We start from the raw sequence: 21,761 nt of genomic DNA, 5'->3' as shown, positions 1-21,761 counted from the left end.
GATGAAAGACGTGAAAGGCTTTGATTTCAGGGAGCTGCACACACAGCTAACAACTAGTCTGGGCTGGCAATAAATGCGTGACAGAAAGGAGTCTCCAGTATTCATAGAAATTGCTCTTACAGGCATCTTATTTCACCAAATATCACAATGAAACACAATACACACAGACACACACCCTGCTAGGTATTCTGAAAGTAATAAGGCAAATATTCCCATGCAAAATGAAACTAACACCATGCAGAGAGCTTTGAAAGACATCTACATTAACTTAGCCCTGCTTCCAAAGGAAGATTTGGTTTATCTTCCTGTGCTACTGAAAATCTCTGTAAATATCTGGGAAGGTGCCCAGATGGGCATAGACATCACAGAAGAAAGCAGTTGCCATTTTTTTTCACTCTTTAATGATGAGAATATGAAGTCCAATGACTAGGGGCAGAGGACTGCATGGCAGCAGCCTCAGGACTGGACTGTTCCTGGCTTGAAGCAAATTGCTTCACATTTTAACTCCTGTTTGTGAAAGTGAGAATAACAGCACCCTCTGTAGCTTTCAGAGTTTGAAAATTAAAGATGATATGCCACAAGTGAAGTATAAGGGAAGCTATATATCTATATAGCTATATTTCTGTATCATTCAGTCATATACCTAGATTTCAGTGTTTCTGTTTGGGCTCATGATTTCATACAATGGCAGATTGCACTGATTTATAACAAGGAATTGATTCCAATAATTGTGCCACTTTCTGGTTTGTTGAATAGCAGTAAAACCTCTAACACTGAAATGAATCCCTGCTGAAACTGTAACCTGATTATAACACATACAAACAATCTGTCTGAGCCAAAAACTAGGCAGAAAGATGGAAAAATTGGCATCCATTTGTAATGAATTAAATCTAGTAGAAACTTACCATGTAAAACAAGACTGGATTTAAGACTGGGGAAACAAAGTGATTTGCATAGCACAGAAAAAATCTTTTTCAGTTACATTCTAACATAAGGATGGGATACTTCACTTATTTTTTAATATATTTCTTCTTCAAAGTATCTTTGTACCTTCAAACTTGCAAATGCTTAGATCAACAGAGCTAAAATTGAAGAGATTTATGTTTCTTATAAAAGCTAATGTACAAAGCTACCTTCTGAGTAAATTGAATTCTTTAATATAAAAGTTTAAATCCAGCAACCTATAAACTCTGCCAGTATTTTCTGACAGCTTGGAAAAGTAATATTCTAGATAAGAGAAAGGTCTATCTCTTCCATTTCATTTTTCTATTGATTATCTTCAATTCTAGTACAATAGTTATGATTTACAGAGTCATGAATGCAATCAAATAGGTAGCTATATAGAGCTAAAAGGAGCAATGTATTTAGGAAATAGGTTGTCAAGAGGTTGGGGAAACAAATTCCAGCAGCAAAAAGCAAAAATTCCAGTGCTATATTACTTCGACAGTGAAACAACCTATTGCACAAATTATCTTACAGGATTTTCAAGAGCATCTGAGTGCCTAATTCATAGTGAAAGCTTTCATTCTATACCTATACCCGTAGGCCCTTATGTGTTTAGAGTATGAGCCAAAATAAGTCTCTGGACAGGAATAGAAACAGACTGTATAGTAATTAATGATGGTCAGCAGATGAGCAGTTGCACTGTAGAGGGACAGGAACGAGTGGGGTGGTCTCTGGAGCCCCCGAAGCACCCGGTGTGGGCTGGGAGGAGAAAGCAGGCAATGGGAAAGACAAACAATACAGTAATCCAAGGATGAGCTGAAAGCCTGTGAGCTGCTGTACCATGTCTTCCACATCTTTCCTTCAACCACCTTCCTAACTGACAATTATACAGGAAAACAGATTGTATGGATTAAGAGATGTCAGTCCCCTCACATTGCAAGAGATGTGCCCTCTATAAAACATAGTGAACTGGTACCACTGTCATGTCTCAAATAAATCAAAAATAGGATTAAAAACACCCTTATGGCTTTGAATTAACCAGCACCCAGTAACTAATACTGCTGCCAAGTCAGGCATTCAATCACAAGAGTAAGGACTAAGCAGCTGCTTCACGTTAGCAGCTGCTGATATTAATTGTATTAGTTTATACTAGGATTACAACAAAGACTTGTAATCTAAAAAGGTACCTCTGTAGGAGCACAGAGGACACCACAGAAAACCTATTGTCCATCAATATCTGGAAAACGCATTTCTTTGTAAAAATAAAGAAGCTCTCCGTTGATCTCAAACCTACTCCTATCTGGAAATATAGACTCTTTCTTGAGAAATCTTTGCCTCTTCTTGGAATTTGCCTTATCACTCAGTCCTTCCAGAATTAATCCTTGCTATATGTTTGCTACCAGTATAGCTCATTATCTCCTCTTTAGCCCACATTTGCCAAGGTCTCAAATGTAAATGACTAATCTATAACCTCCATGCAAACAATGCTTCCTTCTTCATTTATGTTTTATTCTGTATTAGCCAAAATGTTTATTATTATCCTAAACCTATAAAGAAAGCTGGGAGATCAGAATAGTCTCACTATTATTGCTCACAGCTGTCACCTGCATAAATGACACCTTATAGTTGTTTTTTTGCAAAGCCACAGTTATCTCCAGTCTCCTGTTCACCATTCCCTAGATTGGCAATATCTCAGTGCAATGAGAGGTGGGTACTTGGTTGACAATACCATGCTCACTTATTTCTTCATCTTCCAATCCCCCCTTCCATTTATCACTGCAGGTGACAGTCTACTATGTAACTTCTTTCTCCATGTAACTCCAGCATTATTTGAATTATTTTGGAATAATTCAAAATTGAATAAAAATCCAACCCACCATTACTATTTCTGTAGTGGAGCCCTGGGCTTTCTCTTCATTATCCTTGCATCATTATTCCATGCCTTCCCCTCATGCATCTTCCCAGGGGACCCATTAAACTTTACCTCTGCAAATAAAATAGTCACCTCTCCAAGCTATATTCAGCCATAACTGTGCTTTTTTATCTGCTGTTCCATAATAACTTTATTCTTTTTCAGCCTAGTTTTATTACTAATCCCAGTTCTTCAGACATGCAAGCAACAAGCATCATCTCAGCCCCACTTAGAAATCCTCTTCAAGTCTAAGTCACAGACGTACTAGTCCAAGTTCAGCGGAGAACTGGCTGACTGGTTGAAGACTCACCATTGTAAGCCAACAGACCTCATTATTATACTTCACCCTATTTCTTTTTTTTTGTCTCTTGTGATCCTAGAAAATAAAAAGTTAAACACTAGTCCAAAAACATTCTAGCAGATGGTAAGTATAAACCAAAAATGAAGATGCATTATCTTCCATCTTCTTCAGAAGAAAAAAGTTTTAAAACTTTCCTTCCAGCCTCCAGAGCTGAATTTACTTTACTAAAGTACCTTTTTTAGTAGAAAACTGCAAACACCCTATTTCAGTAAAAGAACCACTGAAAAGGTGGGTTTGCTGTCATTTTTACTAATTCTATTGCCTCATACTCCCCCAGTTTAACCCCCAAAGATGTGGCCAAGAAGGTTTTTTTCCTGTATGTATTTATATACTCAGCTCTTCTGTCATCTTCCTTTTCTAAGAATCTTCAACCTACATCTGACATACACCACATCTCCTTACATAACCATAAGCCTTCCCCAATTAGCATTCCAACTCATACTTTCTTTAAAGCTATGGTGCCACTCTAATTCCAGTACCCATAGCCTAATTAGGGGGGAAAAAGAAACAAAAAACCAAAACCAAACACTAGAAAACATAAGGAGGTTTCAAAAATGTCTTCATCAACTTCACAGTTCATCATGACCAAAGTACTCTCAAACCAGTATTGCTACCTAAACCTTAATCCAAAGAAAACTCAAAATGTACAATCCTCCGTGCAGTCCTCCCAATACTCTCAAAACTACTGTAACCCACAACCACAGCGACACAAATCCAAGTAGGCTTTCCATGTGAGACAGACTTTCTATGTGCTGCTTTCTACTTCTTCATTAGTTTAATCATGAAAAGCACCAAAATCTGCCTTTTAGTACACGGCTACCTTATTTTCACAAGTAGTTCCTCAAGAACATACCCTGATCTGTTGCTGAGTCCTGATAAAACAATTGAGCCATAAATAAAGCCCAGATAGCCATCAAGAACAATGTACCACCCAATGATTAAGGTAATCCTACACCGTAAAAATCCAGTTGAAAGCTGACATGCCATTGAAATATGTAGTATTAAACCCCACATATCTATACCAGCTATTTCTCTGATAAACAGTAGACAACAAAGCCACTCAAAGACACTAAAAGTTTCAGGAAAAGACTTGACAATTAAGTAAACAGAATAAAGATATCCCACTAACATATCCTCCAATAAAACAAGCATAAATTTAAAATACAAATAAGTACCCCAAATTTACTTAAAACCCACACCCAAAAAAAGCAGTAACAAAGAAATTGTAAGGAGAAAAAAGTGATTTTACATGGAAATTGGGCAAAATATATATATTAATTTCCGCTCACATATCAACTGAGGCAAATAGTGTGAATGTAATGGTAGGGTTTCAACCACAGAAAACAAAAAGAACCAATCCCTTGGAAAAAAGTTCTATATCTCTTTCCTTTACCCTTCAACTCCCTTTAACTTCTCCATAAATCTTATTATATTGAGTTATCTGTCCTCTGGTCAAATAACTCCTCCTGTTTCTTTAGCTGTGTGTCCCTCTGTGTTCACCCAATATCTCCACTATGGCTCCCATCTGTTCAAAGAAACATAAAATGTCAAAGAAATTTTAAAATTACATGCTTATAACTGTTTGTCATCAGTTATCACCTCCAGTGAAGTTAAATATTCTGAAGTTAAATATCTCTCATAAAAATTCCCTCTCCACTCCCTATAACAAACACAAAATATCCCACTCACATCATCCTCAGGTTTCACTTCTTGCTCACATTTAACACTGCCAAAGTGGCTGGGCCTGGGCCCTTTTTATTACTTTCTGTGTGCAAGGAGACAACCATTGCTACTCATGGTTGGATAGTTAATTCTGCCTCTTCACCTGGAGACTGGATTCAGAGCTCTCTCAATAAGAGCTCTGTTTCCAGAGAGAATGAAGCTACTCTTTTAATACAAAATCCTTATTTCTGAAAATAGGTGCATATTTAAGAGCAAGTATTATGAATTAAACTTAATTAACCATGGATGCCTGAAAAATTTTAAATAGCATCTGTTTGGGGAGAGATTTGTTCACAATGTATCTAATTTCCTTTGAAATTAAACTTTGCTGATGCACATAAATCTCAGAACATTTTTTTAAATGATAGTTCTTTTTTTAGTACTGAAAGCTTCTTCTTTAAGGGCAAGAAAATAATGTATTACCACAAAGAATAGAAATCTATATTAGAAACTGTCTTTTGTATATCTATCTCCTTTGTTATGGATATCTCCTATGTTACTTTTATCACCTCCTGTATTTTTTAGTCAGATCATCCTTTTCCAGTAGCTGCATGGTTATTTATGATAATGGCTTGGCAATATATATACACATATATATACATACATATATATACACACACACATATATATAATGATTGTTTGCAAGAAAATTTTAAGATCAGTGAAAAGATAATTTTTTAGTGCTGACAGGGACCCTGTAGTCCAAAAAAAGTAATGGACAGATAAATAGGTATCTTTAAAATCACAAAAGTTATGATTATTCCATTACTCACTGTTCAAAGGGGAAGAATGAAATTACCAGGCAGTAGGTTTTTAGTTAACAATAGAAAATACTACTTCTCAGCACATCTATTTAAATTCTGGAACTTCTTGACATGGCATGCTGTGAAAGGGAAAAGCGTAAAGGAGTTCCAAAGAGTTTAGACAAATTCATGGAAAACAGATAAAAGTCTATCAGGTATGATGGTCCAAGCATGTGCTAAGAAAATCCTCAAATGGGAGAAGTATTTCTCAGTAATTTCCTGCTACTTTCTTTACTCTTCTGTCTACTTCAACAGTGCTTGAGTTACAGTAGTACTTAGACTTGTGATCTACCTCCGGATGGTACATTGTTCATCAATATTTGTGAGTATAATATTAAGATAAATTAGCGGTTTTTCCAGTTGATTTCCATATCAAGACTGGTTATTCTTTGTATAAGTTGAGGGCAGAGGACATCAGAGAGACCCCAAACACATCACAGTTCAATAACAGGTTGGGAGACTTACTGTTTATTAAATTGATTGATTTCTTTTTTTTTAATAAAAATAAAATAAAATCAGATATTTTAGCATCACAACTTGGGCTTAAGGTGGCCTCTATAACTGAATAATTCAGATTAAAGTACTTTTAGGAGACACTGTAACATTATCTGAATCAAGCATTATAAATACAAGCTATTCAGACTAAAGGGTAACTTCACAATTGCATCCTGTTAAACAAGGAAAACTATAGAAGACAGTAAGAAGGAGACAAAGAAAAAAAGCCAGCTGTGCTTACAGCATCAAATTGAAGGGTTAAACAAAAACATAATGCAACACATTTAAAAATCAGTTCTGTGTGCTCTGAGGTTAGTACTCCTAGTGCTTTCACCAGAATACCATTGCCCTAGTGTGATGATACCATCAGATCTAGAGACCTGAGCACTAATTCATTTGCTTGAATTTAGAATGACTAAATCCTGGCAAAGAGGGTTCTTTTCATTTTTTTAAACTTGTTTCCAAGGCCCTGACACATAAACACACTCCTTCAGATCCCATTTTATGTGGGAGCGTTAGGCAGCTGAACACAGATGGATTGTAAGCATCCAAAGCCATTTGTTTAGCAAATCAAATGTTTGCTTTATTATTTTCAAGTGATCAAAGAGCACCTGCTTATTTCTTGTTCTAAGCTAGTCAGACAGAAACCGGTATTACAGCTATAACACTGTCATCCTGACGTTTATAATCCAGGCCCCAGCTAAAATAGTGCTCCTTATGAAGAACTTAAAAGCATCACAAACCCATTTTGCATAATTCATCAGGTACCTTGTGAGTGAAGGTTCAGGACCAGTTTATACACCATCCAATTTGACAATTCACTCCTGTTATTTGTTATTCCAGCTGTACTGCTGGTCTCCCAAATGGATTTTTATTTCCAGCTTGAATAGTTAGCTGCACACTTTGTTAACTATCAGAATAAAAAAAGAACACCAGATACAAATTGCAGTGTTCATTACCATGATTTTTTACCTCACTACCCATTCAGACCAAATAGGTGCCCACCATAGCTACTGGGAGTCATATCTTCAATTTTGATGAGCCATGGGATTTGTGCACTCAGCCACTGATATAACTCGAGGATTTAGTTTGCAAACAAGCTTTACAAGCAGATTTAACTCCTGCATGGATAAATGTTAAGTCTTCTGGAGGAATGTTCTATCAAAAACTGTAGAGCTTCTAATAAGCAAAACAGGACTAACACATAGACACCAAAAAGCAGATTTCTCTGCCCTAACCCACCAGAGCAAGTAAGCGTTTTTATGTAAGCTGTACTGGGCTAAATGTGCTATTAAAATTCAAGGTAACTCAAAAGGTAACTTACCATATGGGTATGAGTAATTAGATTAAAATTTCTGTGATTGATTTTCTATAGAGCTAAGGGCATGAACAAATATTTTTAGAAACAGAGTCTCAGCGAAGTGTGTGTTGTGTTTTACACTGCAGAAATACATTAGACCCTTGTTCTATGTGACTCTTCAGTTGTTACAAGAAATGTCCTCAAATGCAGAATACAACACAGGGGCAAAACCCACCAGCTTCACACCTAGATGAAAGCTCCATATTCCATTTGCCAGTAGGTTGTTATACTTACCAATATTGCAATACTTTCCCCCATAATTTTCTTTGCAATCGCATACTATTTTCCCACTGAAGGTAACCATTTTACACTCTCCACCATTCATGCAAGGATCATGAACACAGCCTACAAGCAGAAACCAAAGATCAAACCAAAGGTACAAATTATTCAAGAGAATCAGTCCATTTTATTTTACTTTAGTATATCTTCTCTGTGCATACATATTTTTGGGAAGAATTTTCTTTTTTGCTCATCTCAGACCTACACTTGATATAAATCAAAGGAAATACGGCTGGTTTCTGCCCACTAAGGTCTGTCTCATTGTTTTTACTGCTATTGGATAATGTCAGCTATTGAAAAATATTATTAATGAACAATAGATAAAATGGAGGTGGGGATTATTATTATTACTAGTGGTGATGGTATTAACACTTCTTTCTCTGCAGAGGGTTCTGCCAGTTCTGGGCTTGCCACTAAGGTGTATTAAAACTTCTAATAACACATCTAGTAGGTAGCTCAGTTAAATATTTTAGATCTGTGATCGGGAAGTATTAAGTCCTATCAAATTTCGCAACTCTCCCATGGACTCCTGATGTCCTAGAAAGCTATTGACTCTCCATACTTTAGTTTCCAGTTATGTAAGGTGGGAATAAAAGCACGCACCTATTTCAAAGGGCTTTTATGAAGCTTGTCTGTACTGTAAGTTCCTTGGGAGTCTGGGCAGGGTAAAAGTCAGCCAAACTGAGTAACAGAATAGCCATACCAGAGCACCTCTAGAGGTGAGGCATATGGTTTGCCTTGCAACATCTCTCCTTCCAAATGGAAGGTGATGTGCTGGCTTCATCAGGTAAGTGAGAACCCCAAGTGCATGCCCTGTGCCTGGCCAGCTGTGTTGAGCACCTGGCAGCCCCAAAACAAGGAGGAGGCTTCATAACCTAAGCACTACCCCAGCCAGGAATGGGTAAGTTTGGCCAAAAATCATGGGGACTCTGGGGTCAATGCAGGTCATATGGGATCCTGGAGGTGGGTGAAGTTACGTGGTAGCAACTCAAGAGTGGGATAGACTTGAGAAGAAACACAGAGGCGAAACGGCAATATGAAGGGATTGTAGGTGTGCAGAGGAATATAGAGCAGGCCGTGCCTCTCAAGCATGTTACAGTTTTGGAGGAGAAATTTTACCATTTCTACTATATAATCTGTGGCATATTCTTACATGCAACAGATTAGGATTACATCCCTCTCAAAGAAAACCCTGAGGTGTGTCCCTAAAATTCATCATAATGCATATAATTGCTTCCTCAGATAAGGATGGACATATTGATTTCCTGGGTCAGTATTACTGCTCACACATGGAAAAGAAAGCTAAAATGTTCTCTTTTAGGGAGGGTATGTGAGCTGCAAGAGCAGCACTATGGTGTGTAACACCACACAGGCTCTAATATCCTCACTGTCCATGCAGGCCTACATCTGTAACAGAAAATAGTGCCTTACCTTTGTGTTCAACACGCTCGCACTCGATCTGGCCATTCACACACATGCACTGCTCCACAGTTCCGTGTTGGACTCTTGACCAGCTCACGCCCACATCAAAGAACTCATAGAGATTGTCGTCAAAACATTTCTCTGAAACAAAGTTTTACAAACAACACAAGCTTTCAGATGTTATTCCTTGCAAGAAACAGCACCACAATCTCCATCATTCCCTGTTCATCCCTTCTTTCCTGTTGAGCAGATCTGTGTTTGTTGGCAGTGCTTCTCAAGCAAGCCAGCCTCCAGAGTGTGGAGGCACTAAGCCACTAGAGCAGAAGCTCCAAGGACCTGGAGACAGAGGTGGCTTTCTCCTAAAGCATAACAGCATCACCATTACTTAAGCCCTTCCAAAAGTTCGTTCAGCAAACAGAAAAAGTCAAATGGTGGCATACACTTGTGTCTGTGCCACTTTAATGTATCATTCACTGAAAAAAGCTTCTTTGTTTATTGTCAGGAAAGAAGTCTAGAGCTAGTGGGGGACTTGGCAGTGTAGGGCTAATGGTTGAACTCAATGATCTTAAGGGTCTTTTTCAAACTAAACAATTTCACGTTTCTATGAAAAGCATTCATTAAACTTCAGCAAGCACAACTGAAAACCCTCAGAGAAAAATCCAGACTCCTTGCTTGATGAGCAGCAAATTGGGATTGACACCACCATAAAACTGGAAAAATAACCCAAGCAAAGCTTTTTGGCCTGACTCTACTCCTTTGAAAATGACTGCCCTGAAGGTGGAACAGCTGCCCAGGTACAAAGCTGACATCACAGGAAAAGTTGTAATAGACCCATATGTGCATATACATAAGGGATAAGGCATCACCTGAAATTGTGTTGCTTTGTCATGTCTTTATGCCCTACCTCCTAGATATAAGTAATTTCCAAACATGTAAGGGTTATTTAAATTTTAAAACAGCAAAGCAAGGGGAAGAGACTTTTTGTGCTTCCCATGCTCAGAGCATACTTGGATTTATAATTGTACAGTCAAGCTATTTTCAGATGTCCTGTCAGGAATGGGTTGTCTGTCACAACCATTTGGAAATCCACCTACACAAACATTCATGCTGTAGTGGTCTCTCCCATCAAGCACTACCTTTTCATCAAGCAAACATTAATGAGCTTTACTTACTACTCACATTTCATGTTGTAACACCCATGGAAGAAGATACTTACTCAGCTGACAATCCTCGCCTGTGAATTCCTCAGGACAGGTACAGTGGTACATCCTATGGCTGTGGGTGAGAGAACAGGTACCTCCATTTTGGCAAGGGTTGCTTGCACAGTGATCTAGAGAGGTCACATAAGAGGTTGTTGTTAACAGGTGCCAGATAAGTCAGGCTTTGCTGTGTTAGGCATCTGCCATTTTGGTTCAATGCACGGTGGGTTTAATACCACCTATTAAGCTAAAACGAAGTTTATCCAACCAATTTACGTTGAGTTTGTTTTCAGTTGTATAGCAGCTATATTTATCTGGCTTTTAAAAACCATATGGTAAATCACTGAGCTGAATCTTCACCCCCAGAGTAAGTTGTCCAAAGATGGTAGGTCCAGGCATGACTGAAGTTGCCAGAGCTGGCACTGCAGTGAGGAAGAAGATGGGACAGGTGTCCACAAGATGGAGCTGTGCCTTTACACTGGGGAGGGAGGAAGACTGCAGCTCTGCCTCTGCCCAGCATTCTATCCTGCAACCTTCTCATTGCAATGTCAATCACCGGGATTAGGCATCTCTCTTTCAAATTACAAGAAGGACAACCCTTGACAGAAGAATTTGCTATTGTTTATTTTTGGATTATGTCTAAAACTTATGGGCAGCTAGAACAAAGGGGGAAATTATAAAGCAAAACACAAAGTACATCCAAGTAAATCAGGCCAAGAAAAATTAAATTGGACCATTCTAGTATATCTCTGTTTACTAAAGAATTTTCTAAATCATGGGAAAATGTGGTGGGAGAGGAGCATATGAGCCAGGATAACCCTCTAACTCCTGCGATAGAATCTTTACATGGCAGTGTGCCATGCAAACGTAGGAAGTCTTGCTGTCCAGGCAATGTTCCTGATTTCAGGCAGTGTTGAGGGATGTATCTCCCCTGAAGTTAACCAACAGCATGTTTACACCTGCTCCAGAGCTGGCCCAACAGCTTGTTTGCATTCTAATCCTCTTTTCTAATGCTCATCAAACTCTGTGACACCAACTGTAGAGTTACTCAATCCATGTGCTTCTTCAGCTAGAGAGTGCAGTCCTGAGCACGGGATGCAACATACAGAGGCACAGGCACACACATGCAGGGCTAAGGTGAAGCATAAATGGTACATCCTGAAGTTTGCTAAAACGCTGTGAATGTGAGGTTCCCCAGCACAGATCAAAATATTTACTTCAGAAGAGAGTGAAGTAATTCCTATCAGATAGCAGGTCTGGGTGTATTCACTGGGAGTTTCACTCCAGGATAACATCAAGGGAAAGCAAGTAAAGTCAGTGACATTACTAATCTTCCTGCTGTTGATAGTTAGGAAACTTCTAGTGGTGTAATGTTTCCTCAAAGGAAAATCCTGTATTTCCTATTCCCATTACATCCAAACCATGACTTGATCTCCAAGACATCTTCTGCTGCTGCAAGTGCTCAAGTAATTTTTTGTACCCTTGTTAAATCTGCAAAAAGCACTTCCAGTCTTCCATTTCTTTCCCAGTGACTACCTCACTACATCCCACCCACCACTCCAGTCTGACCATTCAGGGGTGTTCAGTGTCCCTTCCCACCTTTCCTGGAGTCCAGCAACAACTTCTGCTCATAAGCATCACAGTTCCCTGCAGGGAATCCTGACCACCATTAACTATCCATTAACTGGGGAGTACTAAGTCCCTGCCTTCTCAACACTATCTAAAGCACCCTCATTGGCAAAACACTCTGCTTGCCAGCAGTTATCTTGACTTCAGCTTCACATCTCTGAGTCTCTGCTAAATGAGTAGTAGCCTTGTCTCACCTTTCTACCCATATGTCCCAACAAAAACTTTCTGTTTCTGCCACCTATCTTCCCCAGAGCCCCTCCTGGAGTGATGCCTCTTCCTCCTGCCTGCACAGCCCACATTGCTCTACTTCTTCTTTCCGTATCAGTCCAGATATACCTTAAAAATACTCACTGTCTGGCACTTTTTTTCCAGTGTTTGGGCCTCCCTGGGGTTTTGGCCATTTGTCCAAAATTTCCAGATATTCAGAGCAGTAGTTCTACCAGACTGCCCAAGATCTGGAAGTCCCACAAATAGAGGCATTGCACATTTGTGCATATGTGTACATAACTGCAAGCTGTGGATGCACAGACCAGCTGGTCCATGTGTGTGAAGGGGTTCACATTGGGCAGCTACTACACACACCAGAGGTATCCCCTGGGCAGGAGAGGAGGATGTCTGGAAACCTGGGCAAATAACCCCTGAAGGCAGCAAGAATGCTCCCACAGGTAGTAGGGGGAGTTGAACAAGGGCCGTGGTTGTTGATAAAGCAAGCTCTGACTCTGCACAGTGCAGTACCAACAACTCCCTCCAGCAGAAACTACATGCCTGAGCTTCACTTTATCCTGTAGCTTAAAGGCTGTCTGGTTAAACTTTCCCTGAGTTTGGCAGATGCATTTTTCTGTATCAATACCTCCAACACTTGCTTAGCATTGATTTGTAGCACTTCCAAAGTTTTGAAGTAGGATCCCCACATATACATGGTATTCTTGGCCGGGAGAGAGTTTGTGCTTCAACCTTTGCTTTCAAGAAACTTTATCTCCATCCCAGTTGACACACTTCTCACCAACCCCTCATGGCCAAAGGATACTCTCTCCCTGAAATTTCATCTTGTTTTTCAATCATCTTTAAAATGTTTGAGATTTCCCCAAATATTTAATGTTTTAGTGGATTTTTTCCCAACAAAATCATATTATTTTAAAGATCAGCATTGTTCAGTTTGATTGCTTATTTATTCCCAGCTGTCTTCCTCAGCAGATGACCTTTCTTCCTGTTTGCTTGAAATTCCCTTCATCCATTTTGTCACTTTTCCTTTCAATCTCACCCTAAAACTTTTCTCTTTAAGCTATGGTTGATAATCTGTTAAACATTTTTTAAATTCAAATACAGTGCTTGCTGCTTTAAAAAAAAATAGACATGTTTACAAATAAAACAGCAGCTAAAACACTTTAATTTAATTTTTTAAAATTCTAAATACTTCTAGAAATAAAGGGGGTTTTTTTCATTTTGCAACAGCTAGCAGTGATCTCTTCCAGGTATCCCATCCATTTTCTCTTTTCTTTCCTCTCTCAGACATGTAAATCCTATTTAGGTTTTTTTTTGGAGAAAAAACAGTAGCCAGGGAAAGCCCTCACTGATGTTAAGGTGCATTGACAGAGATACCCCTCAGCGAGAGGCAGGCAGACAGAGTGTCTTTCTTGTTCCAACCCACCCTACCCAACCCACTCTGCCTGTAGGTAACAGGCAAAAATGAGCCAAGAATTCCAAAAAGGCTTGCAGGTAGCGAAATATCTTGCAAGACAATGGTGATGGGCAGACAGAGGGACAGAGGCGGCACAAGGCACCCCCAGAAATGCAACACTAGGCTTGGAGAGCTGTTTCAGCTCCTGGAGGAGTCTCTTTGAGTCAGCCAGCTGTCAGTGTGACAGTAACTGTTTCACTGGAGGATCAAAGCAGTCACGAGTTGCAGCTACCAATATTTTAAGCTCTGGGAGGCCACTCATGAATAACTAAGTGCAGCCCCCATAACCTGGCTCTTGTAAGGCATGAGCTGCCTATAAGGTCCACGTTCATGTCTGACACACTTACATTGCAAAGGCACATACAGTGCTGCTTTTTTTCGGGTTGGGTCATTTGCCTCTGATCTACTGTTAATCTGTTATAAAGCCAGGCTGGAGAATAATTTAAAGTCAGTAAGTTTAAAAAGGTGATGCTATGCACTGCTTAATTTTAGACTGTCAGCATGATTCAGCTAATGTTGGCTTTTCAAGTGCTCTGGTAGATTGCAATCAGCTTGGCAGTGAGACTCGTGACACTGTGGAGAACTCCCTGAAAGGGGATGGTGGAAAATGCCCTTCCTTTGAAAGTGGAAAGTGGATGTCTCAGGGCATCTGGTCATATCCTGCAGACTAAATAAGACGGGTTGCGTTTAAAAGTAGTGAGATGGCAAAAAGAGGAACATGATCAGCGTTTAGACATAGATCCAAAAAAAAACGTCAGGGGCATCAAGTTTAACCAGCACAACACCTGATTTTTCAGTGCTGGTCTGTGTCTATATGAATTGAGAATTAGATGCATGCTTTCCTCATAAAATGAGATTCTCCAACATCCAGCTGGGATGGAGCTGAGAAGACAGAGACAAAAAAAGGTCAGTCACTGAGGTACTGCTGAGGACAGGGATGCATGTTCCCAACTGAACTTCTTGGGATGTGGTGCTTTCACTCAATGTGTCAATTAAAGTGACTTATATCTATATATACAATCCTTAACATCCACTGGTCAGATTATGTGACCAATACATCTGTACTAGAGCAAGCAGCTGTCACTAGTATTGAGGCCATGTTACTGAGAACGCAGCTGCGATGGGCAGGGCACGTCTCAAGGATGAAGGACCACCACCTCCCTAAGATCCTGCTCTATGGTGAACTTGCCACTGGCTGCCACATGAGAGGAGCCCCGAAGAAAAGATACAAGGACTCCCTGAAACAACATCTCAGCCTTGGCCATATTGATCACCATAACTGGTCTACTCTGGCCTCAAATCGGGAGGCCTGGAGACACACCATCTATAACGCAGCTGTCTCCTTCGAGAACACACGCAGGATCACTCTCGAGGAAAAAAGGCAACGCAGAAAGAACCGTGTCTTGCAGATTACACCATCTAAGGAGTCTTTCTGCTGTGCCTTTTGCAATCGGATATGTCTGTCACGTATTGGCCTCATAAGCCACCAGCGTGCCTGTAGCAAATGTGGATAGTGCCTTCCCAAATCTTCGTTCGCGAAGCCCAGCCATGATATCTATATATATAGAAAGGAGAGTTTGCCACAGACCTTAACTTCCTGTTTTAGACAGATTTCTGCAATGAGGTAATTGTAGCATTGGTGTGTGATGACCACATGAAGCCATAGCACTGTTCAGCTAAGTAATCCTCTCATGGTCCCTTAGGACTCTTGCAATGAATGTGTCTAGCCTCTTGCCTTCTCTGACGGAGCCCGGAGCCCAAAACCCAAGGAAGTCTGGTTTTGAGGTCTGCTTTTTCCCCAAATGTTTATGTGCCTTCTAAACAATTAACAGGTCAAACAGACAGAAAAAGTAGCTGATTAAATGAAGGAAAAGCTAATAGGCACATCCAAGCTGTGCGGGAGGAGAAGATGATCACCTCTATGCTCAGCTCCAGCTGGAGTTCAGATTTCCACGTTGGCGTTACCATCATTTCTCTCCATGACTTCAAATTAGTCAACAGAGAGTGAATTAAAGACTGTGTGATATACACAATTTAGTACTATGGTTCTGTAGAGTCACAGAGAGATTATGGAAACAGCTGATGTGAAGGCTTGCTCTGTGTACACCAAATAACAGGTCACACACTAGAGGCACCATCCCTCCTTACTGCGAAGGAGGAGCCAGGTACCTGGAGCAACCTAGCAATGGCTCACCTTACCTGAGTGGTCTTTGTACGACAAAGCACAGTGTCCCCACCTCCTGTCCCGGTCAAAGTTAGGTGTTGTTGAACACCTGAAAAGAAAATTAAAGGTGAAGTTTAGTGCAGCTTTAAATAACTTCATGGCCTTCACACTTTGGCAATCTGGAAATTCATACTTTTTTTTTTTTCTAATTAACATTACTTTCATTCAAACTCTCTTAACACCAGAGGGAGAAGTTTGCTTTCATTTGTTAAAGTTGCTCTGCTTCATTCCTCTCAAATTAAAAACAGACGAAAATGAGATGTAGAAGCAGAATCTGAGATTTTCGACAAATCCTCCAGAAAAATACCAACATTATTTCTATTTCTAAGATTAGAAAATGAAAGACAGAAATAAAAATAAAACCAAAGCAAACAAATTATGTCCCCTTTACTCATTACAAAACAAGCAGAAGAGGACCCAGACTATTTTTGATGCCTGATGGTTACTTTAATAATCTGTGGAGACAGGAGAATGTCCGCAGAGGGACTTTTCCTGGCTTTCAGTGACAAATGTATTTCACACTCAGTTCCTTTAAAACATTCTTATTTTGGAACTTGCTAGATGAAATGAGGAAATAACTGACATGGTGGTGATTTCCAAACAGACAGATAAAACCTCCCCTTTTTTTTCAGAGCAGAGGACGGAGTCCTGCACGCCACGTCGCCTGTGGGAATCCTACCAAGGCGAATTTTGACAACTGCTTTCTGTACACCTTCCTTGCCCTCACTGGTCTGTTATCTCCAAGGCTCAGAGCACTCCAAGAAGCACTGAGCTGCTGTTCTTCATTTGCAGAAGTAAACTTACAGGCTTCCCCAAAGTCACACAGGGAACATGTGACTGAAATGAGGCTGAATCTTGGGGGTCCAAGTCCTGTCCCAATGCTCCATCCACCAAAACATCCTCCTTAACCAATTCTAATGCAGAGAAATCAGCTACATGGCATTAGAAAAATTAGTTTACTTTAAAATAATGTGCCTTATGATCTATTTTTATTATGCGTGGTTTTGTCATACCTTGAACACTTGGGTGATCAAATATTTTTTCACCCCTGGATGTCACAAGCTAGATTGAAATTTTATTGTAGTGCATGTGTACCATTTTAACTGCCCTACTTTCCTTCTTAATTAGATGCTATGTGGCATTTAAAACACTTAATTCCTGTGGAGCATTTGAACAGGCCATGTATATTAAGTTTGGTGACCTCAATTATATAAGGTGCACTAACAAAAAGGTACTTGGTAGTCTAGTGCAGATTAACTTGGCACGTACTTAAAGAGGCTGTTTTCTCATAAGCATTAAGGCCGGTGTGACTCTGTTGGGAACTGATGGAAATTTCTCAATGATCCTTTGGTGGGAAGTAGATTGTGCTTTTTTAAAGGATGGTCTAGTGTGCATGAAGATTAAGATGAGGAATGAGTTAAAAGTGTTCTCAGTACTGCCTGTGTCACTGTTGGCAAAACCATCTCTGACTGAACACTTCATCTGTGCCAGCCATGACAGAGGAGGAGAATCCACACTTTTCTGACTTTTCTGAATGACATGATTTCTGATTTAGCAGAGTGATGGTACATTGGGCAGCATGGAATAGGCAAATGAAAAAGGCTCTGTATAAACCTAAGAAATGCAAGAAAACTCTGGTCATTATGGGGGTAAAAAAACCATTTTTTATGCAATTCAATGCTGTCTGGAGTCTGTCCAGCAACAGTCAAGTTCTAAGCAAAGGGGGATCTCAAATTTTTCTGTCTAAAATGTTTTTTGTTATCAGAGACCCTGACAGAAGCTCCTTCTATCAGCTTTCCACAACCCACTGGTCCTCCCACTCAATGCTCTCCACAGCCAGTCCCCTCCTTCCCTATCATCTTGCAGTGACTACAAAGAGGTTGGTCCTACCTTGTGATGTCAAGCTGCCTCCTCAGTGTCAGGCTTCTTGCCCAGTCACATAATCCTTCTATATGTTCCACCACATATCTCTCACTGTCTGGGACAACCTCAGCACATCCTCAAAACTACTTCACTTATCTCCCTCCTTTTCTTTTCAAAATGCCTTCTTTGCTTTGAGGCTTAGCAAAAATGCGATGATATTTCGGTCTCGGGGGATGTGACCTCCAGCAGCCAGACCAACCCAATAGGCTTATTATTTCTTTGTGCTATTTGCAAATGCACACATGCTCAAAATTTATCAGACAGCAAATGTCTTTACATCAGCCTATCACATAAAATTGTTAATAAAAAGTGAAAACTTAAAGACACAGACACTGAACTAATTACACCAGAAAAGTCCACTTTCTAGGGATAGATTTAAATAACATTTTAAACCCATGCATGGAAAACAACATAGGAATGGACAAACAAAATGGTGTGTCACAGATGAGGCCTAACTGGCTGACAAGATAAATGGAAAGTGGGTTATCTTACCCATCAGGAGCATTGGGAGCCCTAACAATAGGATGTCTTAGAGAGAAAGCAAAGGCTCAGGACAGACTGGTGGAAGGAAAGACCTCTGCCATCACACTTGGTGCTACTACTCTTTTCAAGACTTGGAGGTTGCCTGAAACCTTTTTAGGTGTTGTCCTGACCATGAGAGATGTCCAGACTTCACCTGACAACACCAAACCTACCACCACCAGCACCAGAAAAATTTCAAGCCTGGTGCTTGACATGTCCCAGCTCAACCCACATGTACTTCTCCTTTACAGGACTGCCATAAACTCTCCAGCTTGTAATCCAGCTGTCCAAAAAGCTCTCCTCTGCACTGTTTTCAATCTGTGGCCAAAGTTTCAAAAGTTATCTTCTTGTGTTCCAGGGAATATGGTAAGATCATGCCCTTCCTATACATATCTAAGCGTATCTTTGCACAGGGGACCCACATATCCACCACCCAAGCATAAGATAAGGCTTCTCCAGGGTATGAATTTACAGCCTTCCAATTTACAGCCAAAATCTCAGGCTAGGTCTGCTCCTGCCATTCCCCTTGAGCAGAATCTTGAGGAATCCATCCCACCATGGGACACAGGGGCAGGGTGCTGGCAGCTTCCCTGCAACCACAGCTCGGTTCAGTTCAGACCACTGTCCCCATTTGCTCTCACAGATGTTCACTGCACACCCATTTTGTCAGTCCCCACACTGCTCTGTCTTTCTGGAAGTAGCAATGAAATTCAGAAGCAATTCCAGCTGGCTTTTTTTCTCCTCAGCACAAAGGGAAAATTTACATGATATCTTTAGTAAGTTATCATGTAAGACTTGGTAAGAGGACACTAAAGAGAAACTTATCTGTGAAAATAGCTTATAATTAAAGGGAAATGCAATACAGGATGCTGTTAAAGGAAGTCTATTATTTAAATACTGCAATTATTTCGTCTTCTTTCCTGTATTTTCAATAAATATTTATAAAGATACAACTTGTTTGTTGCTCTCAAAAAAAGTAGGGAGGGCTTTCTGCAGTCAGGAGCTGATTTATGTTGAAACACAGTATCTGTGTCATAGGTGCTATGAGAAAACATAAAATTAAAGCCAATTGGAGAAGGCTTTGGCCTGCACTGTGAAGTCTTGCCTTGCAGTATGACTTAGTAGAGTACTAAGGACATGAACTGAAATGCATAAGCCAGCACTGTCCTGGTCTGGTCTCCTTGCATTTGCCCCCAAAGAGGCATGTTGGACCCAGCCTCCCATCATCTCCATCCTTACTAGCAGCTTGCAGGCAGGCAGGAACAGGAAGGACACAAACCTTGCCTTCACCTGCTGTCTGCCAGGTCCCCCGAGATCAGTTATTCAACATAAGTCCAGCCTGGGTTAGTGCCAAGTCACACAAAAATGCACGGAACAGGTTTCCCAACTGCTATTCAGGGCTCTTTTACCGGCATCTCTGTGCCTGAAGTCACACGTTAAGTTGCTTTTAGCGTATAAGCAATGAGTAAACACTGGCCAGAAGGTCACCCATAGGGTGAAATGGTCTGTCAAAATCAAACAGCTCCAGCTGTCCTCCTCCTCGTCTCCCTGCTTGTAAATGGCTTTTAAAAAATCGGAAGCATGAGAGCGAGTTGTCCAAGGTCAGCTCTAAAGTGTGCTCTAACCTTGGATCCCATCTATTCACAGGTTTTTCCATTTCTGTGGCCTAACTGGCTAAAAACAAATACACAGAGTGTCATGTATTAACAGGATACACCTTAAGCACTGCACGAAATTAAGTGGCTCCAAAGGTCAAACTCTTTGCGGCTACAGTTCATCAAAGACGCGGTTCAGATTGGAAAATTATTCCAGTTCCCTTTCTTTAGTTAAGATAGTCTCAAATTCTTGTTTCCTGGAGGCTTTTCTTACCTGTGTTATCACTGTGGATATTGGGGGAATTCCAAAGTGGTTTCCTAGCCTGGAGCTCTATGTCTATTTCTGTAAGCAGTTGTGTGTTGTGTTGTTTACATTACACCAGCACTTACACTTGAAACAGATGTGTCATCAGAAAGACACCACAGATCATGAAAAAATTAGACAGACAGGTATAAAAAATGAGAGTTCTGGCCTGCATGGGCAAGTAAAATAAACTCTAAAATATTATCTCCGCCCTGAAAACATGCAAGTGTTTGCCTTTCACACATATGCTCATCTGGGCATATATTTTCACATTACTGGTGCCCACATATTCCCTACATTGTTGCCTTTGATTTCTGTTAATATACACCTATTATATGGGTTTATCTGCAAAGTTAATCTGGTTTATTCAATGCTTGCTTCAGCAGGGTTCCCATATGAGTGCCCCTACCCCAAAATGAGTCATGAATACTTTTAACAGCTTCTGCATGTGTAAAAGAGTAACCTTTGCCCAAATGAAGGAGACCTGGCCTTAAACACACTAGGAGAATAAATCATTACCCAACAAACATGAGTAACCTCACTTCTTAGTACTGCACTATCCGAAAGGGGCCTGGTGCCAATCTGGATAGAAATTAGAGATACCGCAGGGAGGGAGGGCAGGGAAAACGACTTTCCTCAAAAATCAAATGTTCTCTGCTGCAATACAAGTACTGCCTGCACAAATCAAATAACTCCTCAGCCAGGTGTCCTCTCTTGCAGGTGTCTGGATCCCTCTCCCTCAGCAGAGGGTTTCTATCAGGTTCTGCTTTTTCTGTGCAAGCTCTTATCACTCATGTAAGTCACGGTTCCAATATGAAGGGCAGTGAGGGAACGTTTCTGCTGTTCCTGAGCTTTCTGTGGTGCTGGAGATGCAGTGCCTGGGTTGCCTTCCCCCTGAGCACGAGCCTTGACCTGAGGGCCGTGACTATCAGCAGAACTGCACTGGTCTTCTTGGGCACAACGCCGAGCTCAAGTGAATTATTCCAAAAGCAAGATTAAAGCACTAGAGGGATGACATTTTCATTTGAATGCTGTATTCATTTATGAGCAATGTCAACTTACCATTTCTTTCTGGAAAATGTATTTGAAATACATGAGTGATAAAACCTTCCACCAAACCGGAAAGGAAATTTGCATAAATCTCCATCCTCTGTAAACACTGAAATACAAGAATAAAAAACTCATCATGCAGCTGAACACCAACCCACAGGTATATATATTATATGCTATTATATGGATTTATGAAGGTAGATAAGTTTTTCAGCTCTACTTTTGACTCCATGTCTCTGCAACTTTTAGTGCATAAGAAGAGGCTTAAAATCCTATCTAATGACTGAATCAACAAAGATTAATGGACTCTGCAGTAGAATAAAGATCTCAGATCATTT

At 40.3% G+C, this 21,761-nt stretch overlaps 1 protein-coding gene across 1 annotated transcript in view; it reads right to left on the bottom strand.

Moving 5' to 3' along the window:
- The window catches only part of HGFAC (HGF activator), a 43,418-nt gene that overhangs the window by 18,146 nt on the left and 3,511 nt on the right, over nt 1–21,761 (bottom strand). The window contains exons 3-7 of the mRNA XM_032685048.1: nt 21,436–21,532; nt 16,005–16,078; nt 10,516–10,629; nt 9,309–9,440; nt 7,833–7,943 (exon numbers count right to left, since the gene is read on the bottom strand). Coding sequence (XP_032540939.1) covers nt 7,833–7,943; nt 9,309–9,440; nt 10,516–10,629; nt 16,005–16,078; nt 21,436–21,532 — 528 coding nt within the window. The remainder of the gene's footprint in view (nt 1–7,832; nt 7,944–9,308; nt 9,441–10,515; nt 10,630–16,004; nt 16,079–21,435; nt 21,533–21,761) is intronic.

The sequence above is a fragment of the Chiroxiphia lanceolata genome, chromosome 4 (genome assembly GCF_009829145.1).
Source record: "Chiroxiphia lanceolata isolate bChiLan1 chromosome 4, bChiLan1.pri, whole genome shotgun sequence".
Taxonomy (NCBI): Eukaryota; Metazoa; Chordata; class Aves; order Passeriformes; family Pipridae; genus Chiroxiphia; species Chiroxiphia lanceolata.
The sequence above is the reverse complement of the archived record's forward strand: the minus strand, read 5'-3'. Positions and strand labels throughout refer to the sequence as shown.